The sequence below is a fragment of the Cyprinus carpio genome, chromosome A22 (genome assembly GCF_018340385.1).
Source record: "Cyprinus carpio isolate SPL01 chromosome A22, ASM1834038v1, whole genome shotgun sequence".
Classification (NCBI taxonomy): Eukaryota; Metazoa; Chordata; class Actinopteri; order Cypriniformes; family Cyprinidae; genus Cyprinus; species Cyprinus carpio.
In genome coordinates this window covers 9,827,760-9,852,294 of record NC_056593.1, presented here as the reverse complement: position 1 = coordinate 9,852,294, position 24,535 = coordinate 9,827,760, and the positions used below count along the sequence as shown (strand labels likewise).

The 24,535-nt window shown below is 35.6% G+C and overlaps 1 protein-coding gene across 1 annotated transcript in view; it reads left to right on the top strand.

The window, feature by feature from the left end:
* LOC109109545 (neurocan core protein-like) overlaps positions 1–24,535 on the top strand; it is a 111,186-nt gene that overhangs the window by 47,347 nt on the left and 39,304 nt on the right. The window contains 7 exon segments of the mRNA XM_042711822.1: positions 1,707–1,834; positions 2,544–2,770; positions 2,773–2,839; positions 3,131–3,880; positions 8,809–9,879; positions 23,913–23,924; positions 23,927–24,025. Coding sequence (XP_042567756.1) covers positions 1,707–1,834; positions 2,544–2,770; positions 2,773–2,839; positions 3,131–3,880; positions 8,809–9,879; positions 23,913–23,924; positions 23,927–24,025 — 2,354 coding nt within the window.

The following is a 24,535-nucleotide window of genomic DNA, read 5'->3' as shown; positions in this document are numbered from 1 at the left end:
TGTTGATATTTCTGTTCCCCAGGAATCTCTTAATCTTCCTTTTAAGTTCACTTATAAACCACTATCACTGTGTACATAAGAATGAAAATTTTTAGCGCCATGCCGATATATTTATAATTTAGTTTTTATATTTATAATATTTAAGTGAATATTTTAATATTTATTTTATTGCTTACATGACAAATGTCTAGTATTTTATTTAATTTTTTTATTTTGTATTTTTTTTATTTTTTTTTTTTTTTTGTTTTTTAAGGTGAAGTATTTTTAGTATTTTTATTATATTTTTTATATTTTTTATATTTTTATTTCTTTTATTTTCAGCATCATAAATGTCTAGTGTTTTAATTAATATATGTATAATATTTTATTGAATATTGTAATATTTTATTTTATTTTCAACATGACACGTCTAATATTTTTATTTAGTTTATTTATAGTTTTATTAAATATTCTTATATTTTATTTTATTTTAAACATAATAAACATCCAGCATTTTATTTAGTGTATTTATAATATTTTATTGAATTCCAATTGTTTTAACATGACAAACATTCAACATTGTTTATAATGTATATTTACAATATTTTATTGAATATTTTTATTTTATTTTTTACATGATAGAAATGTGATATTTTTAGTCTATTTACTTTATTTATTTGTTTTCAATAACTAACAACCTGAATTTTTATTTAGTATATTTATATGTTAATAAATATTTTCAAAAAATAATTAAATGTATTTAAAAAATAACAAACATCCAGTAATTTATTTAACAACATGGACAATGAAGAAAAAAATGACAAGTTACAAAAGTTACAGGTCTATAACCTAAATAGTAAACAAAGTACATGTTGAAAAGGTTTAATAAGAGATTTTTTGCTTAACTCTCGATTCCTTCAATTTTGTGGACCAGATTCAGAAACAAGCATATATTTATGAGCAAAGAAGTCTTTGAACATGTTTAGATCATTCTGTTCCCCAGTGAATCTCTTAATCTTCCTTTTAATGTTACTTATAAAACTATCACTTTGTACATCAGAATGAAAATTTTAGCTGCCATGCCGATAAATTGGTCCCCTTGCATGAAACAGAATAGCACAACTTTCTTCAGAGCGAATCCAGGACTCAAAGCAATTTTAATAATCAGCCGTTCTAATTAATCGTAATATCTATTATTTATCAACCGCATTACAGCCCCATTTCTTCAGGCTTGCCACCTCCAATCACTTTTCCATGGCTGAATGTCAGGCGGCTATTGATTTCAACATTCATATCTACCACATATTGTCAGCTCATAATTGAGCTGCGAGGCCCGGCCCTCACAGAATAAAAGTGTGAGCGGGGTTTTCCCTCCCTGCATGGAAGAGCTCTAATTGGGCCATCTCCAGAGAAGCCTGGCTACACATCAGTGAAGACGCAAACGCGCAATTAGTGCAAGCGTATGGAGACATCAGAGATCTCTGGACGGGGATGGAATATATGTGGGCTGCTTTAATGGTTTTATATAACAGACTTCAATATTTGGTCTGCGCGAGAACCTCCATCCGCTATTCCTCTTCGGAGACCCTGGAGTGCTGTGTATAATCTCTTAATCAGGCTTTAGCTGGCACCCCTGTGTCATCCAAACTGATGCGTTTTTGAGTAATTGAGTTTATCTTACTCACTGCTTGGAAATAACTTCTGGTTTGTTATGGCTCCTTACCCAGGTATCCCATCCAGTCGCCTCGGCCCGGCTGCTATGGCGACAGAGAGGACTCACCTGGCGTGAGGAACTATGGCAGCCGAGACCCCGATGAGATGTTCGATGTGTACTGCTTTGCCAGCAGCCTGCAAGGTACCACAGATGTATTCAGTTACCGCTCAGTCATCCAAAAACTGTGTCTTTAAATGTCCTCATGAGCCTCAGATGGCGGAGATGCATGTCCCGGCTCATGTCCCAACTCCCAGAACATCTAAGTAGGTCGCCATGCTTTCAGCTCAGCCCTACGGTCTATGCCAGAACGGGTACAATTCTAACATGCTCTTTTTTTCTACATGTCCAAGTGTTTCATGCAGGAGTGACATTCCTGCCTCCTGCTGCGAATTAGTATTCCAGAATCGCTAAAAGTTTAATGCCTCTCATATTGGTGTAATTTATTAATTTATGTTTTTTTTTTTTTTTTTTTTTACTGATAAAATGTTTAGTTATAAGTATTTTTTTTTTTGTTGTGTTTTTTTTTTTTTGTGTGTATATGTGTTTTTATATATATATATTTTTGGGGAGGGAATTATTTTTTTTTTTTGCTTGTATATTACTTATAAAAGAAATTAGATCTGTTACAGGAAAAAAAAGTGATTTTATTTTATTTTACTTTCAACATGACAAACATTCAGTATTTTATTCAGTATATTTGTAATATTTTATTCAAATTGCAATATTTTATTTTATTTTTAAAATGACAAATGTCTAGATTTTATTTTATTTTATTAGCTTTAAATTTTTTTATTTTATTTTTTATATGTAAAGTGTATTGATTTTATTCCCATCTTTTCTCTCTCTCCAGGTGAAGTGTTCCACACCAGTGTGCCGGAGAAGTTGAGCCTGGCATCTGCCTCCACTCACTGCCACACTCTGGGAGCTCAGCTGGCCACAGTTGGGCAGCTCTACCTGGCCTGGCAGGGCGGCCTAGACCGCTGTGACCCTGGTTGGCTCGCCGACGGCAGCGTGCGTTATCCCATCAACCTGCCCCGGCGTAGTTGCGTGGGGGGTGGGTGAGGAGTGAGTACTGTTTGTTTACAACAACAACAGCAGCGGAGTTTTCAGACACTACCGTTCTCTTTGACGCCTACTGCTATCATGGTTGGTTGAACTAGTGGCTTTTCTCTGTTTCAGTTCAGGCATATATTCATACAAATGGCTTTTGGGTGGTTTTGACCTCATTCTATTATATCCAGTCTACTTAATTTTGGAGCATATTTCTGAATAGTTTATAAAATGTAACATCAAGAGTTTCACCCTGGTGTCACAAGTATCTGAAATATGTATAAAATGAGGATTAGGTCAAATTAGGATTATGGACTTCTGTATGGATATTTGCTTTGTAGTTTTTTGTGTCAATGTTAATGGTGTAAATCTCATGAACTCTTTCAGAGAAGAATTTGGAAGAGCTGATGGCGATACTCCACAAGACCCTAGAAAACTCCACTTTGAACTCTTCCAGTGACGAAGAGGTGCAGCTCCAAAGAAATGGAGCCTTCCCTGAACCTTCAACTTGGACCGGTCTGGTCGATCTCGAGAAAGAAGACTTCAAGTCTATCATAAACAACGAATCTTCAGAAATCTCAGAGGAGCATGTTGTAATCCATCTTGGACCTGAAGAAAAGTCTGTAGACTGGGAAGACGATCCCAAAGATGCTGTGGAGAAGCAGGAGGACCTTCAAGGGGGTTCGGCGAAAGAGGAGACCGATGATGGATCTCCTGACCCGTCTTCAACCACGCCATCTTCCTCTACACAAGCTCATACCAGCAACAGCGTCATTTCCAACTTTGTGAAAACAATCATGAAGCCATTTAGGTACTGGACCATGACTGTAGAACCTGAGATACCGGCCACAGAGTCCAGCCTCTACAAAGGTACCTCAGAAATGGTCCCACCTACCAGGGCGAAGCCAAATAAAGGAAAATCAAGCAAAGATGGTGCTGATAACACCATCATGGAGCCTAATTTCAAGGAACATTCATATAATCCCTCCTCGTCAGATCCAGAAGAAGAGCTCTTTGAACAGGAGAAAGAAGTTGTCTTGGTGGCTGCGCCGCAGGAGATAAAGAGTCCAAGCAATTCTCATATGGATCATCCATATTCACAGACCGTCACAGACAGCTTCACTGGATCAGCCAAAGGTATGACAGACTCATCCAAAACTTAAAAGGCATTTCAACACGTACATTTACACATGCAGCTTCTCTTCTTAATTGAAGTTTGTGAAGTAGGTGAAGCTTGTGCTTAATTTAGTTGAAGTAGGGCTTAATTACATTTATATAGTTTATATAGAACGGGGTGATTTGAAACCACCAAAGTGAGAGTTTCCTTAATTGTAGATTTTTGGCCAAGAAGTCAATCTTTCAACCAGGAGCTCAATCTGATGTTTATTGGTCAATATAAGGGTGTTTCTTCATCTTTGAGCACTTATGTCTCATGGGTTGATTTTTTTTAAAGTAACTAGGAATCTTTTTGTAAAATGAATGTCAAATTTAAATGTTCTTACCATGCCTCCCTAATTTATTCAAAAGCCTTGTTTAAATAGATGTTAATCAAGTTCCAGATGATCAATCATAACATATTAAGATCCATTATAAAAATATGAATGGCATGTTTAAAATAATTAAATAAACATAACCTAGAATATTTATTGTGCAAAATAATTTTATATTAATATTAATTTTTACAGTATTTTGTTATCTGTGTATCATTTGTGGTGACCTCATCACAGTGCAAAATTTATTAACGGGTGAAAGAAAAACACCTGAGAGTATGAAAAGTATGTTCATGTCCAAAAGTTCCCATGGTTAAAAAAAACACCCATCAAAGGAAGTGAACAGAAAAAAACAACAACAACAACAACAAAAAAAACACTATATTGAATTTGTCATAAATGAAAACAAGGCTTTTGTGGATAGAAGCACAGTCTGTTCACAATGCCATACTGTCTTAAAATATTTTTTATTTTATATTCTGTAAACTAGTGGAAGGACAAATTTTCCATATTTCTTCAACTGAACCCAAGTACACATATTGACATACAGACTACTTCTAACCCTCACAGCGTCACTTTCATTCACAGCAAATCAAATATGGCATCCACTTGGTGCAAAGATAAATGCCTTCAGCATACTATGTCTTCCAACCGCTTACTGTTGATTTTATTTTTTTTTTTATTGATTTTAAAAGAAAAACATTATGGCAGCAAATGGTTCTTTAGGCACAGCCCCCGAAGAGGAAAGTTGCCGATGCGATTCGTTCTCTGGAATACATAAGTGGGAGGGTCACTGTAGAGGTCACAGCCCTGAGATGTATTCCTGCCTCCTGCTTTAGGGCTTTTAATGGATAACAGTGTCTGTCATATCTGTGCCAAGTAAAGCTGCGTAGTAGGAGAAAGCAAAATGGAATCCAACCTCTGCAAATTTAGAGCGTTGCAAGCCTTAGGCTGAGATTGAAGCATATCTAACTGGTGTGCTTTTAATGCGATGGGTTTTGGCAGCAGTCCGTTCTCAAGGCATCATCAGTACAAATATCCTCCCCACAAACCAAATTCAACAGGGAACATTAATGTTTAATGCCGGGTGAAAATCCAGCTTTAGTCAGCATGCATTATTTACATCTGAATCTAATTAATGTGCTTTGGCCGAAACCGCAGGCACCGCTACAAACTCCAAGTCTCTCCTAATTATTCGAGGCATGATCATCGTCAGGGCCGTGGAGTGTGTGCGTAAAGATACTCTGGACTCAATCTGGCTGTTTCCGTTCGTTTTTCCTCCAGCAGAGGTCATTCAGTCGAGTTCGGATTCACTGGCTATTTCACCCTTCGTCGCATGCTGCTCCGTCTCTCCCCTTGTTTCGAGTTTCATTACATAGAGCCTGTTTAGAATTCAGAAAATCCAGCCATCTTTTATATAAACTCACCATGTCCTTGAGTTCCAAAAAAAATAGTATACAGATAAAAGTGTGCTATGAAGAAATTCTGTGAAATGCATAGAACAATAGGTTCAAGCAACTGTTTTGTTGAGTGTCCAGATACTTGAGGTTTATTTCCACTGTATAACTGGACAGTTAAACCACAAAAAGCATGAATGTCATTGCATTAGACAAAATATCAAATCAAGTGGCATTTAATCTAAAGAAAAATGTTTTATACTTGTAACTGAAGCTAAATATGAGACCCTGTTTCTGCCTTATATTTTTTTTTTATTTTTATTTTTATATAGAAAATATTTTTTTTATATATACAGTATATATAGGCTTGAAAGTTTGTGAACTTATTACCCAAAACATCATCTGATATTCACTCAAGTACTGAAAGTAGACAAAGAGAATCCTGTCGAGCAAAGGATACAAAAATATATACTTTGTCATTTATTAATTGAGAAAACTGATCCAGTGTTACATATCTGTGAGTGGAATTTTTTATATTTCTGCATAAGTATGATCCTGGTTTTAATCAGTTTTTCAGGTTTTGATGGTGGTAAATGTTTCTTGTAACTGCTGATCAGTGCTGCACAACAGCTTGTTGGCGGGTTTCCTCCTATGAACTGCTTGCTTCAGGTCCTTACACAACATTTCAATTGGATTAAGGTCCGGACTTTAACTTGGCCATTCCAAAACCTTAACTTTGTCGTTCTTTAACCATTCTTTGGTAGAACGACTTGTGTGCTTGGGGTTGTTATCTTGCTGCATGACCCACTTTCTCTTGAGACTCAGTCCTCGGACAGGTGTTCTGACATTTTCCTTTAGAATTTGCTGGAATAATTCAGAATTCATTGTTCCATTAATGATGGTCCTCAGAGATTTCCTTTGTTCATGCCATGATTCACTTCCACAAACATGATCAGACTGTGATAGATCCCTGTTCTTTAAATAAAATAGGGCATGCACTGACACCTGATGGTCATCTCACTGATTGAAAACACCTCTGAACAATGGATTCTAATTTCACCTTCAAATTTACCGCTAATCCTAGAGATTCACATACTTACGCAGATACAGTATGCAATATTAGATCATTTCCTGAATAAATAAATGGCTAGTATATATTTTCATCTCATTTGTTTGATTGGGCTCTCTTTTTCTACTTTCAGGACTTGCATGATGATGCATCTGATGATGTTTTTGGTCATATCTATGCAGAAATATAGAAATTGCATGATGATGCATCTGATGATGTTTTTGGTCATATCTATGCAGAAATATAGAAAAATCAACTTTTTGCCTTATAATTGGATTTTATATATCTTATAAACATAATATCAACATTATATCACGTTTGTCAATTAATAATTCTCTATATTGCAGCCTTTTGCCCATTATTACAACATTATTGCAACTTCTAACTGCAACATTGTATCTCCAAATTGTGACTTTTTGTCTTATAATTAGGATTTTATGTCTGAAAATGATCACTTTCTTCCAATTGTGACTTTATATCTCATAATTGTGGCTTTTTTCCCCAATGCCACATTTTATCTCAATTGCAAATTTTATCCCAATTGCGATAATATATCTCCCAATTCTGATTTTATAGCTCATAATTGCAAAGTTTCCTTCTGAATGTGACTATACTGTATATCTCAGAATTGGGACTTTACATCTACCAATTGCAAATTTATGCCTCCCAGTTGTGACTTGTCTCACGTTTAAACTTTTTATCCCAATTGCAAACTTATATAACAAAATTAGTATTTTGCTTCTCCCAGTTGGGATTTATTTTTTTCAGTTGCAACTTCATACAGCTCACAGTTACAACTTTTTATTTCATAAATGTGACTTTGTATCTTACAATTGCAACTTCATAGCTCACAGTTATGACAATCAATATTTGGAACTTTAATATCACAAAATGCAACTTTCACACAATATCACATATACTGTATATGTCTAAAAACCACCTAGATGCAAGCTGTTCAAAATAATTGCAAAAAATTATATTAAATAAGCTCTTGCAGCTTTTGTGTGTATGCAACTTGGTCTTAGGAGTCAAAATACTTTTATGTGGGTAATTGTCCCACTATTATATCATAAATGGTATCCCATTATTATATTATTAAATGGAAGAATCTATTTAATTTACTACTTTTGTACATCTCATTTAATACAATCACAGTCTTGTGACTGCAGAGAGTAATCAGTTATTCATATCATTAATTGCTCGATTACTTGGTTATGTAAATTGCTCCACATCCACGTGAAATCGCAACAGCAGAGTCTTGAATAATTAATTATTGTTTAATATTTCATTGTGTGTACTCAACATATGGTCTGTGAATATCTAAAATGGTTTAGATGCTAAACGCTGCTTGTTTCCTTTAAGGCAAATCATATTACCTGAGCAGATATATGAATTATCCATGCACATAGTAAACATGCTTAAGCTAAACCTAATATCTCTTCCACACAGCCAGTGAAATCTTTGTTTAGGATTGAGGATTGGTTCAGCACTGTGTATTGCAGTATGCTGAGTCACGTAATAATAATAATAATAAGTCTACTGCTTACAGCATTTTTACTTTATTGCGCTCTGAATAGATACCTCCACACATCATGATGTAAATCAAGACCTTTTTGCTTCTTGAACATGAAGATTTGGGTCTTATTTCTTCTAGATTTACTGTTAGAAAGCATTGGGAATTAACGGCACTGGACAGGAGCATGATGTACGAGTCCTTTGTGCCGGGGCAACATAAAGAAAAAGAGCCTTATTACCTGGATTGCTTTCAAAACGAATGTACATTTCATCCTTGTTTCACCTGGGAGTTAGATATTACCCTCTGGGAAAAAAATAAAGGTCATTTTAGCTACGCTTGTAGCTCATTTTTCCTTTGAAGCCAGGGTTTGATTAAAAGATAGGTGTATTGAGGCTGATAGATTAATTGCTGGATATCTCCAGGGCATTGACGGATAAATAATGACACTTCTATATCGAGCCGCACGCATTAAAGTTAATTACCATAGTTCTGGGGTGGGAGTTAGCATATTTTGCTCGCTAATTAAACATACATTTAAATGAAACGATCTCCTCCCTTCTTCCATTAATCACAATGATTTGTCATTCCTGCAGGAGCGATTGGATCAGGAACGGCGGATCCGACTCTTTCTTCAAATCCTTCGGCATCTAAGAGCTTCGGTTCCATGAGGAGCAGTCAACAAATTTTGATGTTAAAGTCCTTGACAGTTGACCCAAGCAATAATAGGCATTTCATAACTCAAACAAGCAGTCCGATGGAAGCCAAAAGGGCCAGTTTGGAGATCATGACCATTCCTGTTTCCAGGAATAACCCTGAGAACGTCTCTGGGGAAGGGAAAGACTTGAATGAGGATGGTAACCCTATTCCCAAAGGTCCTCCATTGCTGTTATCTGCAGAGGATGAAAAAGATGGCGAGGGAAGTGGAGGGAGAGAGTTACCATTCACCCTTGACAGCCAAATTAATGGATCCGATGACCACAGCGTCCCGCTGGAGACCACTGTCAGATGGCAGCTTATGAGTCTCCAGACGACTCAACCTACTAGTGCGTCCAGTTCTTCTGATCCCAAGCCTGAGAAACAGGCTGATACAGTTGAGGAAGCCAGAGGGGAAATCATGTATGTCCATCGCCCCATTGAAAAACACAAGAACAATCCTTCGAATAAAGTCAACGTGCCTTTCGTTGAACGGAAGCAAGACCTAGGGTTGACCATTGCACCGGAAACACACACTTCCAACACGCCTTCCACACCAAGCCCTGTCAATCCCAATGTGGACAAGCTAGCAGTTCAACCGCCAACAATAGGGATCACTCCTTCCCAGCCTTTAGAAGATACCACTACTGAAGACATTTTGTGTACTCCGGATCCAGCCATTTCCAGCACGTGGTTACCTGTGGTTCAAGAGGAGGTAGATACTCCACAACCACCGGTTCCTACCATAATAACAACGCAAGCTGGATCTACCGTTCAGCCTACTGCTCCTGATCTAAAGGACTCTTCCCACCAGGCTGAGTCCAGGTCAGGTGGGTCGGAGTCATTTGTTTTGGCTCAGGGCTGGATAACATCTGATCCCATTCCCACAGAGGAACCTTCTTCCCAAACCACAGGAAGCCCAGAGGAAAACACAACTGCTGGGATGGAAAACAGCCCCTCCAAAAGTTCAGGTAAATCGCTCTTTGGTTGTGTTCTGTTGATAAGAGAATTTAAAGGCCTGTTTATAACATGAAAGATATGTAATGCTTTGAGAAAGCTTACTTGGGTTTGTTTATTTGTTTGATCTTTTACTCCGTTTAATACTTTTATTCTTTTATTGTTTTTTTTGTTTTGCCAATTCTTTCGTTATACACTTTTTTGTTCTTTTTCTTCTATTCTTTCTTTTGTTCTCCTAATGTCTTTCATCCTTTATTTCTTTTTGTAAATTTTTTTCCGCTTTCAATAATGTGTTTATTTCTTATTTTCCTTCATATTATTTTATTCGTCTTATTCTTTTGGTCTTTCCATCTCTATTTTGTTTTTTTCCTTTTTTCCATTCTTCTTTTTCCCACTCTATAATTCTGTGTTTTGTTCTTTTTTCTTTGCGTGGTAAACAAACAGAGTGCAAAGAAGTGAATTGCTGCAGACTCAGAGTAATTAGAGGGTTAGGGCCAGTGCAATTAGGGAGTCTCGCTAAGGCAGAGATCTTAGTCTAAAACAAATCAATTTTGGCAGAAGCCAGTAGATGTGTTCAGTAATTGACTCCAGTCTTGCTCTAGTCTATATGCATGTTTAAAATGGTGCCGTATACATAAGCTCAACCTCCCCTTGTTCATATCGATATCCTTGGGTAGGAGTTTCTTATGGTGCAAGACCCCAGAAACGCACTTCGTCAAACAAGGTAATGATCTTGAAAGCAGCTAGTAGGCCTCTGGCATGGAATAAATGTAAACAGATGGCAACTTAGTATACAAAACACACAAAAAAGAATGAATCATTTAACCCAGACCATACAACTTCTCCCAAACGAGACATTTTGCAGCTTTTGACTCATGTTTCTGCAGCAGCGACTACAGAACAAAAGATTTTTCAAGGTCGGATTTTGTCAGTCTGTTAAATGAATCATTGTTACAGAGATTTGACTGTTTAAAATAAAATCTATGAAGAACTTTGAAATGCACAGAAAAGACAGGACAAAACTGCTGCTAAACAACTGTTTTCAACTGAAAATGCAGCTCAGGAATAAACACGCATTTGAGCACATTTTTGCCAGAGAATTTCCTTCCAAAAACCTGGTTGCTTTTGAGCACAAAGAGCAGCGAGCCCTGTTTGTCCTCCTTTTCCTGCGGCGCAGGTGGAAGTTCATAAGCCTTTTTAATCAATGATCTGCCGGTGGAGAGGCTGCTGTTCTCTGCCTCTCCCCTGAGGCCTTTTAGGCATCAGAGAAGTGGTTTTATCTAAACACACAAAAAAAATAGCCGCCGTCACGGTAGTCATAACACCAGCACCCAGACGACATCACCAGACCGGCTTGCCCTTAATTAGAGAAGCACGTCGCTCTGCGATAAGACGAGGAGGTGCTGTGTCTTACGTGACTTTGCTGTTCCATCACTCTCGCTGACATGCCTTGGAGCTGTTTGCACATGGTAACAGACATGTTCATCGCTCTTTGTAGGACAGACAGGTGCAGTGTACTCATTCACACACACATTTACATTTAGTCATTTAGCTGACGCTTTTATCCAAAGCGACTTACAAGTGAGGACAATGGAAGCAATCAAAACCAACAAAAGAGCAATGTTATGCAAGTGCTATAACAAGTCTCAGTTAGCTTAATGCAGTACATGTAGCAAGGTTTTTTTTTTTTTAAATCATATAATAAATAAAAAGAAAATGAAAAAAATATATATAATAATAAAATAAAAATAAAAAGATAGAATAGGAAAAGAATAGAGCAAGCTAGTGTTAAATAAAAAAGAGAGGAGAGAAGCTAGTTTTAGTTTCTTTCTGAAAACAAGCTGTTAGTAAATATATAGTGCAAGTCTAAAAGACATACTACATACTACATACATTCACACACACTACATACAGTCTACACACCCACCCAATTTTTAAAAGGATTAATAATAAGTAATCAATTTTACTGTGAATTTTTGTTTTTTGATCTTAATTAATTTTGTTTTATTTCATTTGAATTTTCTAAAATTTAAATATTTTCATTTTGCTGAAATTTTTATATTTAATTTAATTTTAGTGAAGCATGAAAGCACATGGAAGCATGTTTATGTCTTTACACAGTGCACTTGACACATATATGCTATTATTAGATTTTAATGTATTATTTTAGTTTTTCCATTTTGTTAAAATTTACATTAAAAAAAGTTTTGCTGAAATGTTAATATTTAATTTAATTTTAATACAGCATGATGCATATATAAACAGACATGTTCGCATTATTTTATTTTTTTATTTTGATATGCATTATTGAATTGTATTTAAATTAAATGATAATATTTTAATGTTTTATTGTACAGATATTTTATTATTTAATTTCAATAATGTATTTATTTAGAATATATTACATATTTAAAATATTGTAAAATTATTTAAAAATAAAAAGTATTTAAAATATCTAAATTTAAATTGCTTTGAGACTTGTCATTTATTATGTTTCACATATACTGCATACTTAATTATTTTTGAATGTACTTCATTTGTAGCTGGTTGTTACCCTGTGCTGTTGCTTTTGAAACTGTGAGCAAGACTTACATTCTGCTCACTGCCAGACTCTAAATTATAAAGCCCAATCTGGGGTTCGGATGGACAATAGAAAGCCTGTGAGTTATTAACCTTCAGGTCCTTAAGATGAATCACCCTGCCTACAAGATAATACACAATGAATATATGATCAGTGTAGTAAACTCAGCTAGAAAGATGTCTAAAAACATAATCTGTACTAACTCACATTGACCAGAAGAACTGGGGAAAAGTCCCAACTTACATTTTTTTATTTTTTCAGAATACATTATTTTCCCACAAGGTATTGTACTGCATGTATAAATCTGACTTCGATAACTTGTGAGTTACTCACACCAGCTATGAAAGCAAGATCAGGGGAGATAATGATTGCATCAGAGGTGAGGAAGGTAGCATGACTGCTTTCAGTGTACCTTTCAGTCTCCGTGGGTAATGCATTCGGGCTTTGATCATATGAGCGCCGAGCGCTACTACTGTTTGTAGACAAGCTAACAGTTTTACTTACAGCTAACCGAGCTGCCAGGCTCTCTCCAGGCAAATATCACCCCCTCCTTTAGATGGTTTATTTACTGTCTCACCACCCACACAATCCACTGGGTGGTCTATGTATCAGGTACCACAATGTTTGTTATATGTGCACACTCAAGCAATGTCAGCTCTTAGAGTGGGAGGGTTTTGATATTCTTTTTAAAAAATACTAATTTAAGGACAGGGAAGAAAATGTTTCTGTGATCAGTTTATATTGTTTTTTTTGTGCATTATGCATGTTTATAAGACAGATAGATGTCGACCGTCACAGTCGACTGCTTCCGCTTCCTTCCGGTCATGCATATATGGGGAAAAAAGCAGCAATGTTTTATCATACTACATACATTTGAAAGTTTTGTTATAATGCTACTCTGTGCGGTCGTCACCGGTCTATTAAAATAATATATTAAAGCGTTTTTGGTGTTACCATGTTTTCTACAAAACAAAACCAGAAATCAAGGGGTTGTCATTAACAGGCGACACAATGACACTAGGAACACGGTCCGTGTCACTAGTTAAAATTGTTTATTTCTCTGGATTTAAACATTCTTCGAAACATTTGGGATAATGTAAGTACACAAGTCAGCAAAATATATAACACTGTTCTAGTGGCTTTTGGATATTTTAATTTTAAACCCTTTAAACCCCTCTTTGGTCATAAGCTGTTTTGTAAACTCAAACTCATCTTCCTTCCATCATCCCATGCTCAGCATTTTTCATAAGCGCAGTGCGAGTTCTGCCAGGTCGGAAATTGAACTGAAAGTCTGATGTTCCTGATATTCAACGGCTTCATTGTCAGCGTCGTGGAGCTTGCGCTGCTGACCTGGATTGAGTTCGGAACACGGTGATGAAGTATCCTCTTCTATCTGATTATACGTGCTGCTTCAGGTTCCCTGCCGACTGGGCTGTATCTTGCCGGAGCTGAATAGACCAGACAGCTCCGACTCTCTCCACACCCCACTGAGATGCTTATTTTAGCAACATGGCATTTTATTCTCCCCTATCACTTTGAGAGAGAATGTGTCCCAGCATTTAATGCGCTTTATAATGTCTGTGCACGTAGACAAGACGCCATCTCAGCGTGCATAACAGGTGCATTAAATGAAGCATTGATTACATTTTTTTTTTTTTAGTTTGTTTTAAGGTGTGGTCAAATTTACAATCAGGGATTTTACTGAGTGCAAAAAATTTCCCCAGGCAGTTGACAAACAAAAATCTGTTTGAAAGTGACAGTGTGCTATCAGTGCTGCACACATTTACAATATTGACAACAGACAATGGACCTTTCTCGCCTACAAGACTTTGCTAATAAAGTCTTTTGATGGCAACATAATTAAATTTTAGTCAATATTTTGTCATGTCAATAGGATATTAGAAATTTAAAGTTAGTCAGACAGAAAGCTGCTTGGTTTGAAAGTGACTTCTGTGTGAGTGGTGCTTCATTCATCACTATGCTAATGACATTAAACAATAGACCGTTTTTGTCTGCAAAATTTATATAAAAATTTCCACACCTTAACTTTTTATAATTTGATGACAATATAATTTATATTTAGTCACTATTTAGAATGGTTTATTTATTAATTTTAAATTTACTCTGACAAAAATAATTTTTATCAACAGTATTTTTAAAATTCTGATTGTCATTGTCTTCGTTATCATTGACAAAATAGAAAAATTTCATTGATTTGAGTGTTAATTTGCTTGTCACTCCTAAAACTGTGTTGGGGTAGTGCATTACAAGTAACGCGAGTGATGTAATCAGATTACTTTTTCAAGTAACTAGTAAAGTAATGCCTTACTTTTTCATTTACAAGAAAATATCCGAGTTACTTTTTGCCAGATCATTTGTTTTCCCATGTATTGACCTTCCATAAAAAGTAACATAATTAGTTACTTTAAAAGTGAGTGACGCAATATTGTTTTGCATTACTTTTCAAAAGTAGTGTAACTTTCTCCAATACTCCCCATTAATAACTGAACTCAGTATGTACAGAATCACTCAGAAGAGGAGTGACTCCATATTCAGGAGAGGACCTCTTAATGCCACTTCAAGCTTGCAGATGCGTTTTGTGCATAAACAACAGCAGCATTATTAGAAGACTCTTCAGATACAACCTCAGCGACATCAAATTATGTTCAGCATGGCACATCAGCTGAGACAAGCAGGAGATGGAATGGGAAAATGAAAGAAGGGGAGAAGAGGCGGGAACAATAAGGACTGTTGATGTGCCTAGCAGCCTGAAGCCTACAGCATGGAGAAGCTTCAACCATTATCTGTGTGTCAGGCTCTCTAGGCACTAACAATAGCACAGACACTCTTCTCTTTCTCTATCTCTGTTGCTCTCTTCCCCTTGTTTCTTCCATGTTTCATATTCATAGGGAGAATATGAAATATGGGCCCTTGTCCCTCACACCAAACTCTTGAATATCGTAGGTTTGTTTGAGCATCAAACCTATTAATAGGGATGTTTAATGTGCGATTTTCAGTTATTTATGCAAATCTTAGGATGCGTGTGACACCGACAGGCTGTAATCTTTTCGTTGTAGTGCTGAGGTACGTCAAGACGGGGATATTATTGGAACACTGGGTTGTTCAATGTCAGGATTATTTTAGGATTTTCGTTGCTAGGATGAAATTTAGTGCCTTTCCAGCTGAAAGCTGACCTGGAATTGTAGGTTTTAAGTGTTTGAGGATTATTTGCCTGTAAGCGCTTTGAATTGTGTTTCTTTTTCGTTTCTTGACTTAGGTCTAAAAAAAGATTTTTGAAACCGCTTGCAGGTAATTTTTTATTTTTTTTTAAACTTTGTATTTTGACGTAGTGTCAACTCTTATTTCTATGATTCATTTATGTTTTCAGATGCCATAATCCCTGGGTGTAGGATTTCAGCTGTTTTCAGCTAGCGTATTTGGTGCAGGGAGATTTTTTGTAGTCATTTTGGCTCAGTGATGTCAAATGTTGGCACATCAGATTTGTTTTTAACATTTCTACCTGAAATGTGTTGTAGTTTAACAAGGGAAATATCTGGTGTCATAAGAGTGTTGCCAAGTGACAAACTAAAAGTAGCAACACAACTAATTTAACTACAGTTTTCATTAAAGTGACACTAGTTCAGGCGTTTGAAAACAGTGTCACTTTTCCACTAATGACCACTAATGATTCATTCCATATATACATATATAACAGTACATTTGCACAAATTGTGTCATATTTTAGTATATATGTAATATTATATATTTAAATAATACATTATATAATTGAAATATTTCATATTTAAGTAATATATAATATTTTATGCATTTAAAAAAAATATTGCATGAATAAGTAGCTTCTTCTTAAGTAGCTTCAGTCTATTTATAGTTTAGCTTGCAGCTAAAAAGAATAACTCAGCTGTGGATTAAATACCTTAAAATTATAAGTAGCTTGTAGCTTGGAATGCTTAAAGGAATAGTTTTCCAAAAAAATGAACATTGGCTGAAAATGTACTCACCATCAGGCCATCAAAGATGTAGATGAGTTTGTTTCTTCATGGGAACAGATTTGTGGAAATTACATCACTTGATCACCAGTGGATCCTCTGCAGTGAATGGGTGCCGTCCAAACAGCTGATAAAAACAACACAGTAATCCACAAGTAATCCATACTACTCCAGTCCATCAATTAATGTCTTGAGAAGCAAAAAGCTGTGTGTTGTGTGTAGGAAACAAATACATCAAGACATTTTAACTGTCCTCTAAGAGTCCTCTATCCATAATATTGTTTTCTCCAGTGAAAAAGCTGCATTATCTGAATCAGGAGAGAAATATGCACAGATCAAGCAATGTTTACAAGCAAAAACAGTACAAATAGTTCTAAACAAATATGTTAAACAGCTGTTTGGACTCTCATTCTGACGGCACCCGTTCACTGCAGAGGATCCACTGGTGAGCAAGTGATGTAATGCTGAATTTCTGCCAATTCTGTGCAAATTTTCGTTGTCATCTGTACTCATCAACATCTTGGATGGTCAGAGGTTGAGTACATTTTTAGTTTTTGAGTGAACTAATCCTTCATGTTTCCAATCAATGATCTTGTTATTGCTTTAGAAGCATTAAACAGAACTGAATATTTATTACAGACTCAAAAGCATCATTAGATGCCTCAACCTACCAACCTTTTGGCGAACAACCTGAACTTGCTTACTAATTATGCAACAGAATTTTTACCCAGTTTTGCTAAACTCTGCTTTTCTCCAGCAAATGCTGAGTGCTATCAGAATTTGTTCCACTGCAGCGCAAGTTACGTCATCCCACCAGTGGTAAACGGCAACTCCAGCCTTTCTCAGCTTCATTCTTCCAGCAGCATTAAATCACTGCTTGCTCTGTGGCAGTAGATTGCTGGGGTCCACAGGGATGCAGATTTATCTGTGTTGCGGTAGAAAAAGGCCTCGGTTCCCAAGCTGCACACTCAGCTTACCTCCACAGTAATTGCAACCTCACATTCGGTGAATGATGAGCACTGATGGTTTGACCTCCAAGGCTCAGATGCTGGTGTCATGCATAAACTTCATTGCAAGAACCATGATAAACTCATTTAGAGATGTGAAAATCTGTCATTCTAAATGCTGTGCGTTTGTGCCTTTTCTCATATTTGCAGAGCGCTTGTTTGTATTGTGACTAATTGTAGCGTTTAATTTACTTAATGATGCACCACCCACAGCGATTTTATTCACAGTAATAGTTACTGTAGAGCAATGCGGTGAAACTGGGACAGCTTAAATGCAGAAAATCTGTTATAATGTTGATTTCTTAGTGTTGGTTGATTTACGTGTAATCAAGTATAGTTTCCAAACTCCTTTATTCCTTTAAATAATGTGCAAATAAAGGGGAAAGGAAATCTGATCCACTTATTGAAAATAAATAAGAGAAATCTGTATGAATATAGTAGTGCATTTAAATGGTTACAGAAGATTGTATCAGAGCTGATCCTCCCAATACACAAAATATGCAAGATGCATAGTGCCCCCAAAACACCAGGGGGCCCCCTTGCTCTCAAAGATGATTTGATTTCGTTTTGTTTTTGAATTTGGCCAGCAGTTGTGAAAACATGAATGATCATTTATTTTAAGGTGGCTGCGCTGTCGCCCTTTCTATGTAAAAAACAGTCAAATCATGTAATGTGAATGTCGTACAGTCTTGCTTGAGACTAAAAAAATGAGTTGAAAGTGTACTGAGCCACGGAAGAGACACTGTTTCTCAAGCGCTTGCCGCAAGCGTGATTCGAGACGGAGTAGAACACGGACAAATGCATTTCATTCATTCGTTCATAACCACTCATACCCCACTTCCCTGGCCCCCCATCCCCCACCGACACAGTTTTGCATGGGGCCCCCAGAAGCCTAGGATCGGCACTGGATTGTATTTACAAGTTGAACGCCACTACAATGTCAAAATTATGAGTGGGAAACTTTTATTTTAGCCACGATTTTTTTGAGAACATTGCATGGATGCAACGTCTGTTTTGATGATAAATTTGTTTAAATAAATATATTTTTTCCAATTTTCAATAAAACTATCTAAGTTACATGTATAAAATATGATAATACATCGAAAATACTGCTTGGAGGCATTTTCAGACCACAGTTGCCTTTGCAAACTATTGAGAAAGTTCATGGGGTGTTAACAAAATATCACCCTGCAGCAGCAGTGGGCATGAGATTCAGTAGTAGATTCAGAAGTATCGCTGAAATTCTTGCGAGATTTTCTTCCTTCAGAGAGATTTATTTGTGCAGGCCAGCCACTATAATTTTTATCTATTGTTTTCAAGTGTGAAGATCTCAGAGGGTTTGATTGGATCTTACTGTCTTCAAGTCTTCAAGTATTACTCCCTTAGCAAGGGCCTCGGCATAGCATCATAAACAGCTTGTTTATGAGAGAAGGGAGACTATACACTTAAGAGTTGAGGCGGTGAAGCACTCTATTAGTATTGTATTTTCCTAGAGACTGTCCCTCATGGCCATGGACTGTGTTTTTGAGAGATAGCGGCTGAATAAAAAGATCACATTTTAATGGTTCAGCATCTGCTTTGGAGGTCAGTCGCTCCTCTTGCTGTTAAATCTTGCAATTTTTACTAGCAGACTTGGTTTGGTTCAATACATAGTGAGTTTGTGGGTTAGCCACTCTTTTGAGAGTCTTTTTGATTGATTCCTCAAAAAGGTTTTGCAAATCAGATGATGTTTGGTAGAAGTTGTGATTCAGGCACTTGATGTTTCTAAGCTCTTTTCTAATCAAGTGTTTATCATTACAAATGACTATTATCCACTTATATTGTTTGTAGTGTTGATCGTCTGTGCAGTCGTTTCCTTCTCAGAACGAGCTCCGTTCAGGGTCCACTGAGACCGTCCAGTGAGAAAGTCATGGAGAAATAGAAAAAGATGGAACTGGGGAAGAAGGAACTATTTTAAGCTTGCTGTGTAATTAATCATAAGCCAACGGCACGAAACAGAAAAGGCTTTTAACTGCTATTGCTTTCATCCCTGTTCCACTGTTTTCTTTGTTGTGGTTGTTTATCTTCCCTTCCACTTGTTTACCACATGTTAAAAGTTACTTCATGCGTGTTGATTGATCAGATCACTACAGTGAAAGAAAAATTGGTGTAGAATCAATTTTCACTCAGAAATTTCTAGCGAATTTAACAAGTAATTACAAAGAAACAGCAAGTAACATTAAATATGACATTTTGAAGTACAGTAGAAATACTGAAATAGTATTTTATTGAAAACATGCTCCAGTAATTTTATTTACACTTTTACACACATCTGTTTAATTTCGCAAAATCGATTTATTATTATTAGTAGTAGTAGTAGTAGTAGCTTCTTTTATTATATACATTTATTTTAACTTTTGTCACTTTTTACTGTTTTTGTTTTTTATTATTTTTAAGTTAATAAGAATTTTATTTTAATGTATTTATAATTGTATTGTCACTTTATTGACAGAAACAGTCATTTTAGTTATTATTACTGTTTTAATAATATTCCACATTTTATTTTATTTAGCCACTTTTGTGCTATTTTTTTTTCAAATAAATTTTTTATTTAACTAATTCTTTTTTTTGGCACAGTATTTAATTATTGTTTTAAACAGTTTTATTACTGTTTATAAACAGTTTAATTATTATTATTATTATTATATTTAATTTTTGTTGATTTTTTTACTGTTTTGTTAAAAATGTATTGTTATTTTAATTATTTCTTTATTTTGTTTCTGTTTTTAATTATTGTTTTTATCATTTTCATTGTCACTTTTTATTAACAGAAACAGTCATTTTAATTATTATTATTATTATCATCAATTTATTTATTATTTTAATATTTGTCACTTTTTTTACTATTTTTATTTGTAAAACAGAAAAATTCATGGTTTTTAACTGTTGTTTTTTTTATCATTCTCATTGGCACTTTTTATTGACAGAAATAGCACAGTGATGAAAGAGAGCAGGAATGGGAACAGAAAACATATTTGATACAGTATATCTTAATGTGCCTTATCAATCATATAACTATCTGATTGGGTGTGCACAATCCATTTACACTTGGAAAATGGATCTAGATCAATCTGCTAATCTGCAAATCTTTCCCTTAAGCGTTCTCCTTGTCCTATCTTGACTTAGTATTGGAGTGTCAAGGTTACTCTGTCCACGATTGCTTGCTCACTTGTGCATTGCAAAACTCCTGCATTTTCCATGCTAACGTAATTCCATTTGGGATGAGTAAAACTTACATATGTGGCCTGAATAACCAGATGCATTTACACCTCAAACCACCTACTGAGGTATTTCCACATTATCCACAGCTTAGGGAAGCGATCTCCGTCGGGACTAGCGATCTGTGCAGGAAATGGCCTACGTACAGTATGTCGTGACTAATTGTTTGGGACCTGAATGTTTTTTCCCCTGCACCATTCCCAGCTTAGCAACAAGAGCTCTCCATCCACTCAGAAAACGATCCGTTTGACGGGATTTGGGATGAAAAAGCTCTCGAGTGGGTGCTGAAGAGTTCATTTCATCACTATGATGATGAGGAGTTCTTGAACTCTGTCGCTCTCGTGGAGTTTTGTTCAAGAGGAGTCTCCGGTCCGGGCGGCATTCATTAAAATTGGTCAATGCGGATCTTTATGTCATCGTGCCCCGTGTGGAGAATTCACAATAGCCTCTCGCTGAGCCGAGCCAGCTTTGAGAGCTCATGAGAGAGCGGGGGAATGTTTATCCGTTTTTTTCTCGCTATGAAGCAGCAGTCACTCATGTGTCATATAATTGTCAATCTCAGCCATCCAGCTGTCTGTTGTCTTTGGACTAAAAGAACAATTGACAATTGACAAAACGGGAAATATTCACTGTGTCCAACTTTCAAAGTTTGTCCTTCATGGAGTTCTTTGTCTGTCGTTTTTATGTGTACAGTGTGTGGATTTGATGTAGTTTTGGTTTCATTTTTGTCACTTAGCAATGTGGGAGAGGCCTTGAGCCAGTTTCAAAAATGAATAATTTATGTATAAAATGGAATGGGTTTGATACTTTTTGATGTCTGCTGTCAACCACCCTGTTGAAAAGACCAGCACTTGTTGTGTTTTGGAATCTGGCTTGCTAGTGTCAATCAAACCAAACTTCTTATTTGATATTATTTTTCACATTTTCCCTCGGTTTCACAGACAAGGCTTAAAACTAGTCCCGGATTAAAATACTTGTCTAGGCTGTTTTAACTGAAAGAAACGTGCACTGACATATGTTAAATATGTAAGTGTCATTGATTTGTCTCTAGATGCTCTCCAGTTATGTTTTTTTTTTTTCTAAGCCACGTTTATAAAAGCTATTTAAATGTCCTAATTGAACTATGGCTTAATCCTGGCTTAATCTAAGCACTGTCTGTGAAACCAGGCCATAATATATGAATATTATAATAATTTATAGTATACATTCTAAATATTGTTCTAATCTATTTTCTATATATTTGCATTTATATTTATAACCTTAAAGTAGTTTTTGGTTGGACAAAAAGGAAGTAAAGTTATAGTATTTTAAAGTAATAATAACACACACACACACACACACACACACACACACACACGTGTGTGTGTGTGTGTGTGTGTGTGTTCAAAATTGTTTCATTGACAGAAAGGGCAATAAACAAGGTTCATATGTATTAAAAATGTGTATTTATGTATGTATGTATATATATATATATATATATATATATATATATATATATATATATATATATATATATATATATATATATATATATATATATATATATATATATATATATTTCTACATATGTAATACATATGACCTTGTTTGTTGCCCTTTTTTGTTACTGAAACCATTCTGAATACCTCAAAAGCTAAACAATTATTAATTTCATTTAATTTATATTATTCTTCATAATATACATAAATGTATATTTATAATTTGTAATTTATGACTAATGTTTTATAACAATGTTAATTATAATAATATTCATAATGTTTGTTGTTACATTATTTTAAATATTTAATGTACATCTCTACATTTGTAATGTATCTACATTATTTATAACCTGATTTCATTATGTTGCTGTTAAAACACTGTTTTCAACTATCACAAAGCACAACTGAAAGGTTTCTTTTTGAAGGGGGGTCAGTAGAATATGTTTCAAAGATTGTAAATACACTGAAAAAAAATTATCTGATACAATACATAAAAACATACATTTATCAACATTTATCATTAAGATTCAAGCAATTTATTGGTTTATTATTTTAATTATGTATTTATTTATGCATGTATGTATTTATATATTTTACGACATGGCTATGTTGGTCTACTATTGCTAGCAGCACTGACAATCATAATCCAGGCTGAACCAGCATGGGATTTCACACAGATTTTTTCAGCATGGTGAGCTGATCTAAATGCTGTCTGTAAATTCAAATAAATAGAATAGAAATGCAACTGCAGTAGAGTAGCTACAGAGCACAACTGCAAATCTTGCCTTTAATCTGCTTTGATACTTTGCTTGTGCATCATTGCATGTGTATGTTTTGTTTTCTTAAGGGATTGTGTGCTTCAAGAAAGATCCGTTAGAGGAGAGAAATAAAACAAGTTGTCAAAATAGACAAGAAACAGTACAGTTAATTTCTATCAAAGAGCCTGTAACAAAGTAAAACTCGATAAGATGTGGGAAGTCGAATGCACACTGCGTGTGTTGCGAGGCCGTGTTGCGATTTATCTCCCCTGCTGTAAATAATTGCGTGTTTGGAATTATACCGGAGGAGACGTGGTGTGTTTGATGCACTGTCAGATTGTGTTTCGTGGCTGGAAACGGATTATAAAGCAGCACTTAATCAATTTCCCGGTGCAAGTCGTATACTGACGTCCTTGTAAAGGTTCCCTGTCCACAAGTTGATGTAATTATGACTTAATCTGTGAAATTTTCCATACATCACCACACCCCAAAACATTTCACCGTACACGTTTTTCAAGAGTCGTAGCTCACGGAAATAAAGTGTGTTTATGACCCGAGAATGGTATGGTAATGTGCAATAAAAATAGACAAAAGTGTGCACCGCTACAGTACTCTAGGCGATGATCGGATAATTTATGAAGGCCGGGGATCATCAGAGGCGGACATAGTGAATCGCATTGTCCTTCCCTGTGGAGCATCTGTCATAATGAACGGGGGACGACATCAAACTTGTGCTAATCTCTCACCTTGTTGAAAGTCATATGCTCAGGTTTTTCTGCGTTTTCAGTCTGAAAAGTGGAAGATTTCCACTAATGTTTAATGAATAAGTGCTGCATACGTTCTGCATTATATGCAAACATTGAGCATTGGTACTCATATGGGGAATTTAGGTTCGAATCTGGTTATAAATCTTGTTTTAAACCTGGTTTTTCTTCTTTTCGTTCTCTCTCTACAACAGAAGATGATCCCTGCCAACAAACCCGTGCCTGCATGGTGGGAGCTGTCTGACCGAGGGGGAGGGATACAGTTGTCTTTGCCCTCAGGGCTATTCGGGAGAGAGCTGCGAGATTGGTAAGTGGATTAAGAGAGGTCGGGGTCAGGACAAAAGAGGTCAAGGACATTTGAAGGAGCCCACTGCAGATCTAAAAGTGCATCTGACTTTATGCAGACGGCTAAAATTGGATATAAAACCAATGCAAGCATTTCTTCTAAGGGTTATGCCTTTGACCCTTGATGTAAAACCAATGAATATGATTATTAGCATGACAAAGACTTACAATGTCCGGCAAAATTTAATTTAGTTTCTCGATCAGATGCTATTGGTTTTTTGGTTTCCCAATCAGAGATTATAAAGGAACTGTAGGTTTGGGGCTGTGTAATAAAAATCCCAGTGCAAAGGTAAATACATTTAATTTACACAAAAATATTATTATTATTATTATTATTATTATTATTATTATTATTATTATTATTATTATTATTATTATTATTATTATTATTACACTTAAACATGCAAATGCATTTTTTATTAAAATTAATATCCTAAAATAGCGTATTTAAAAAAAATGATTATCATCATTA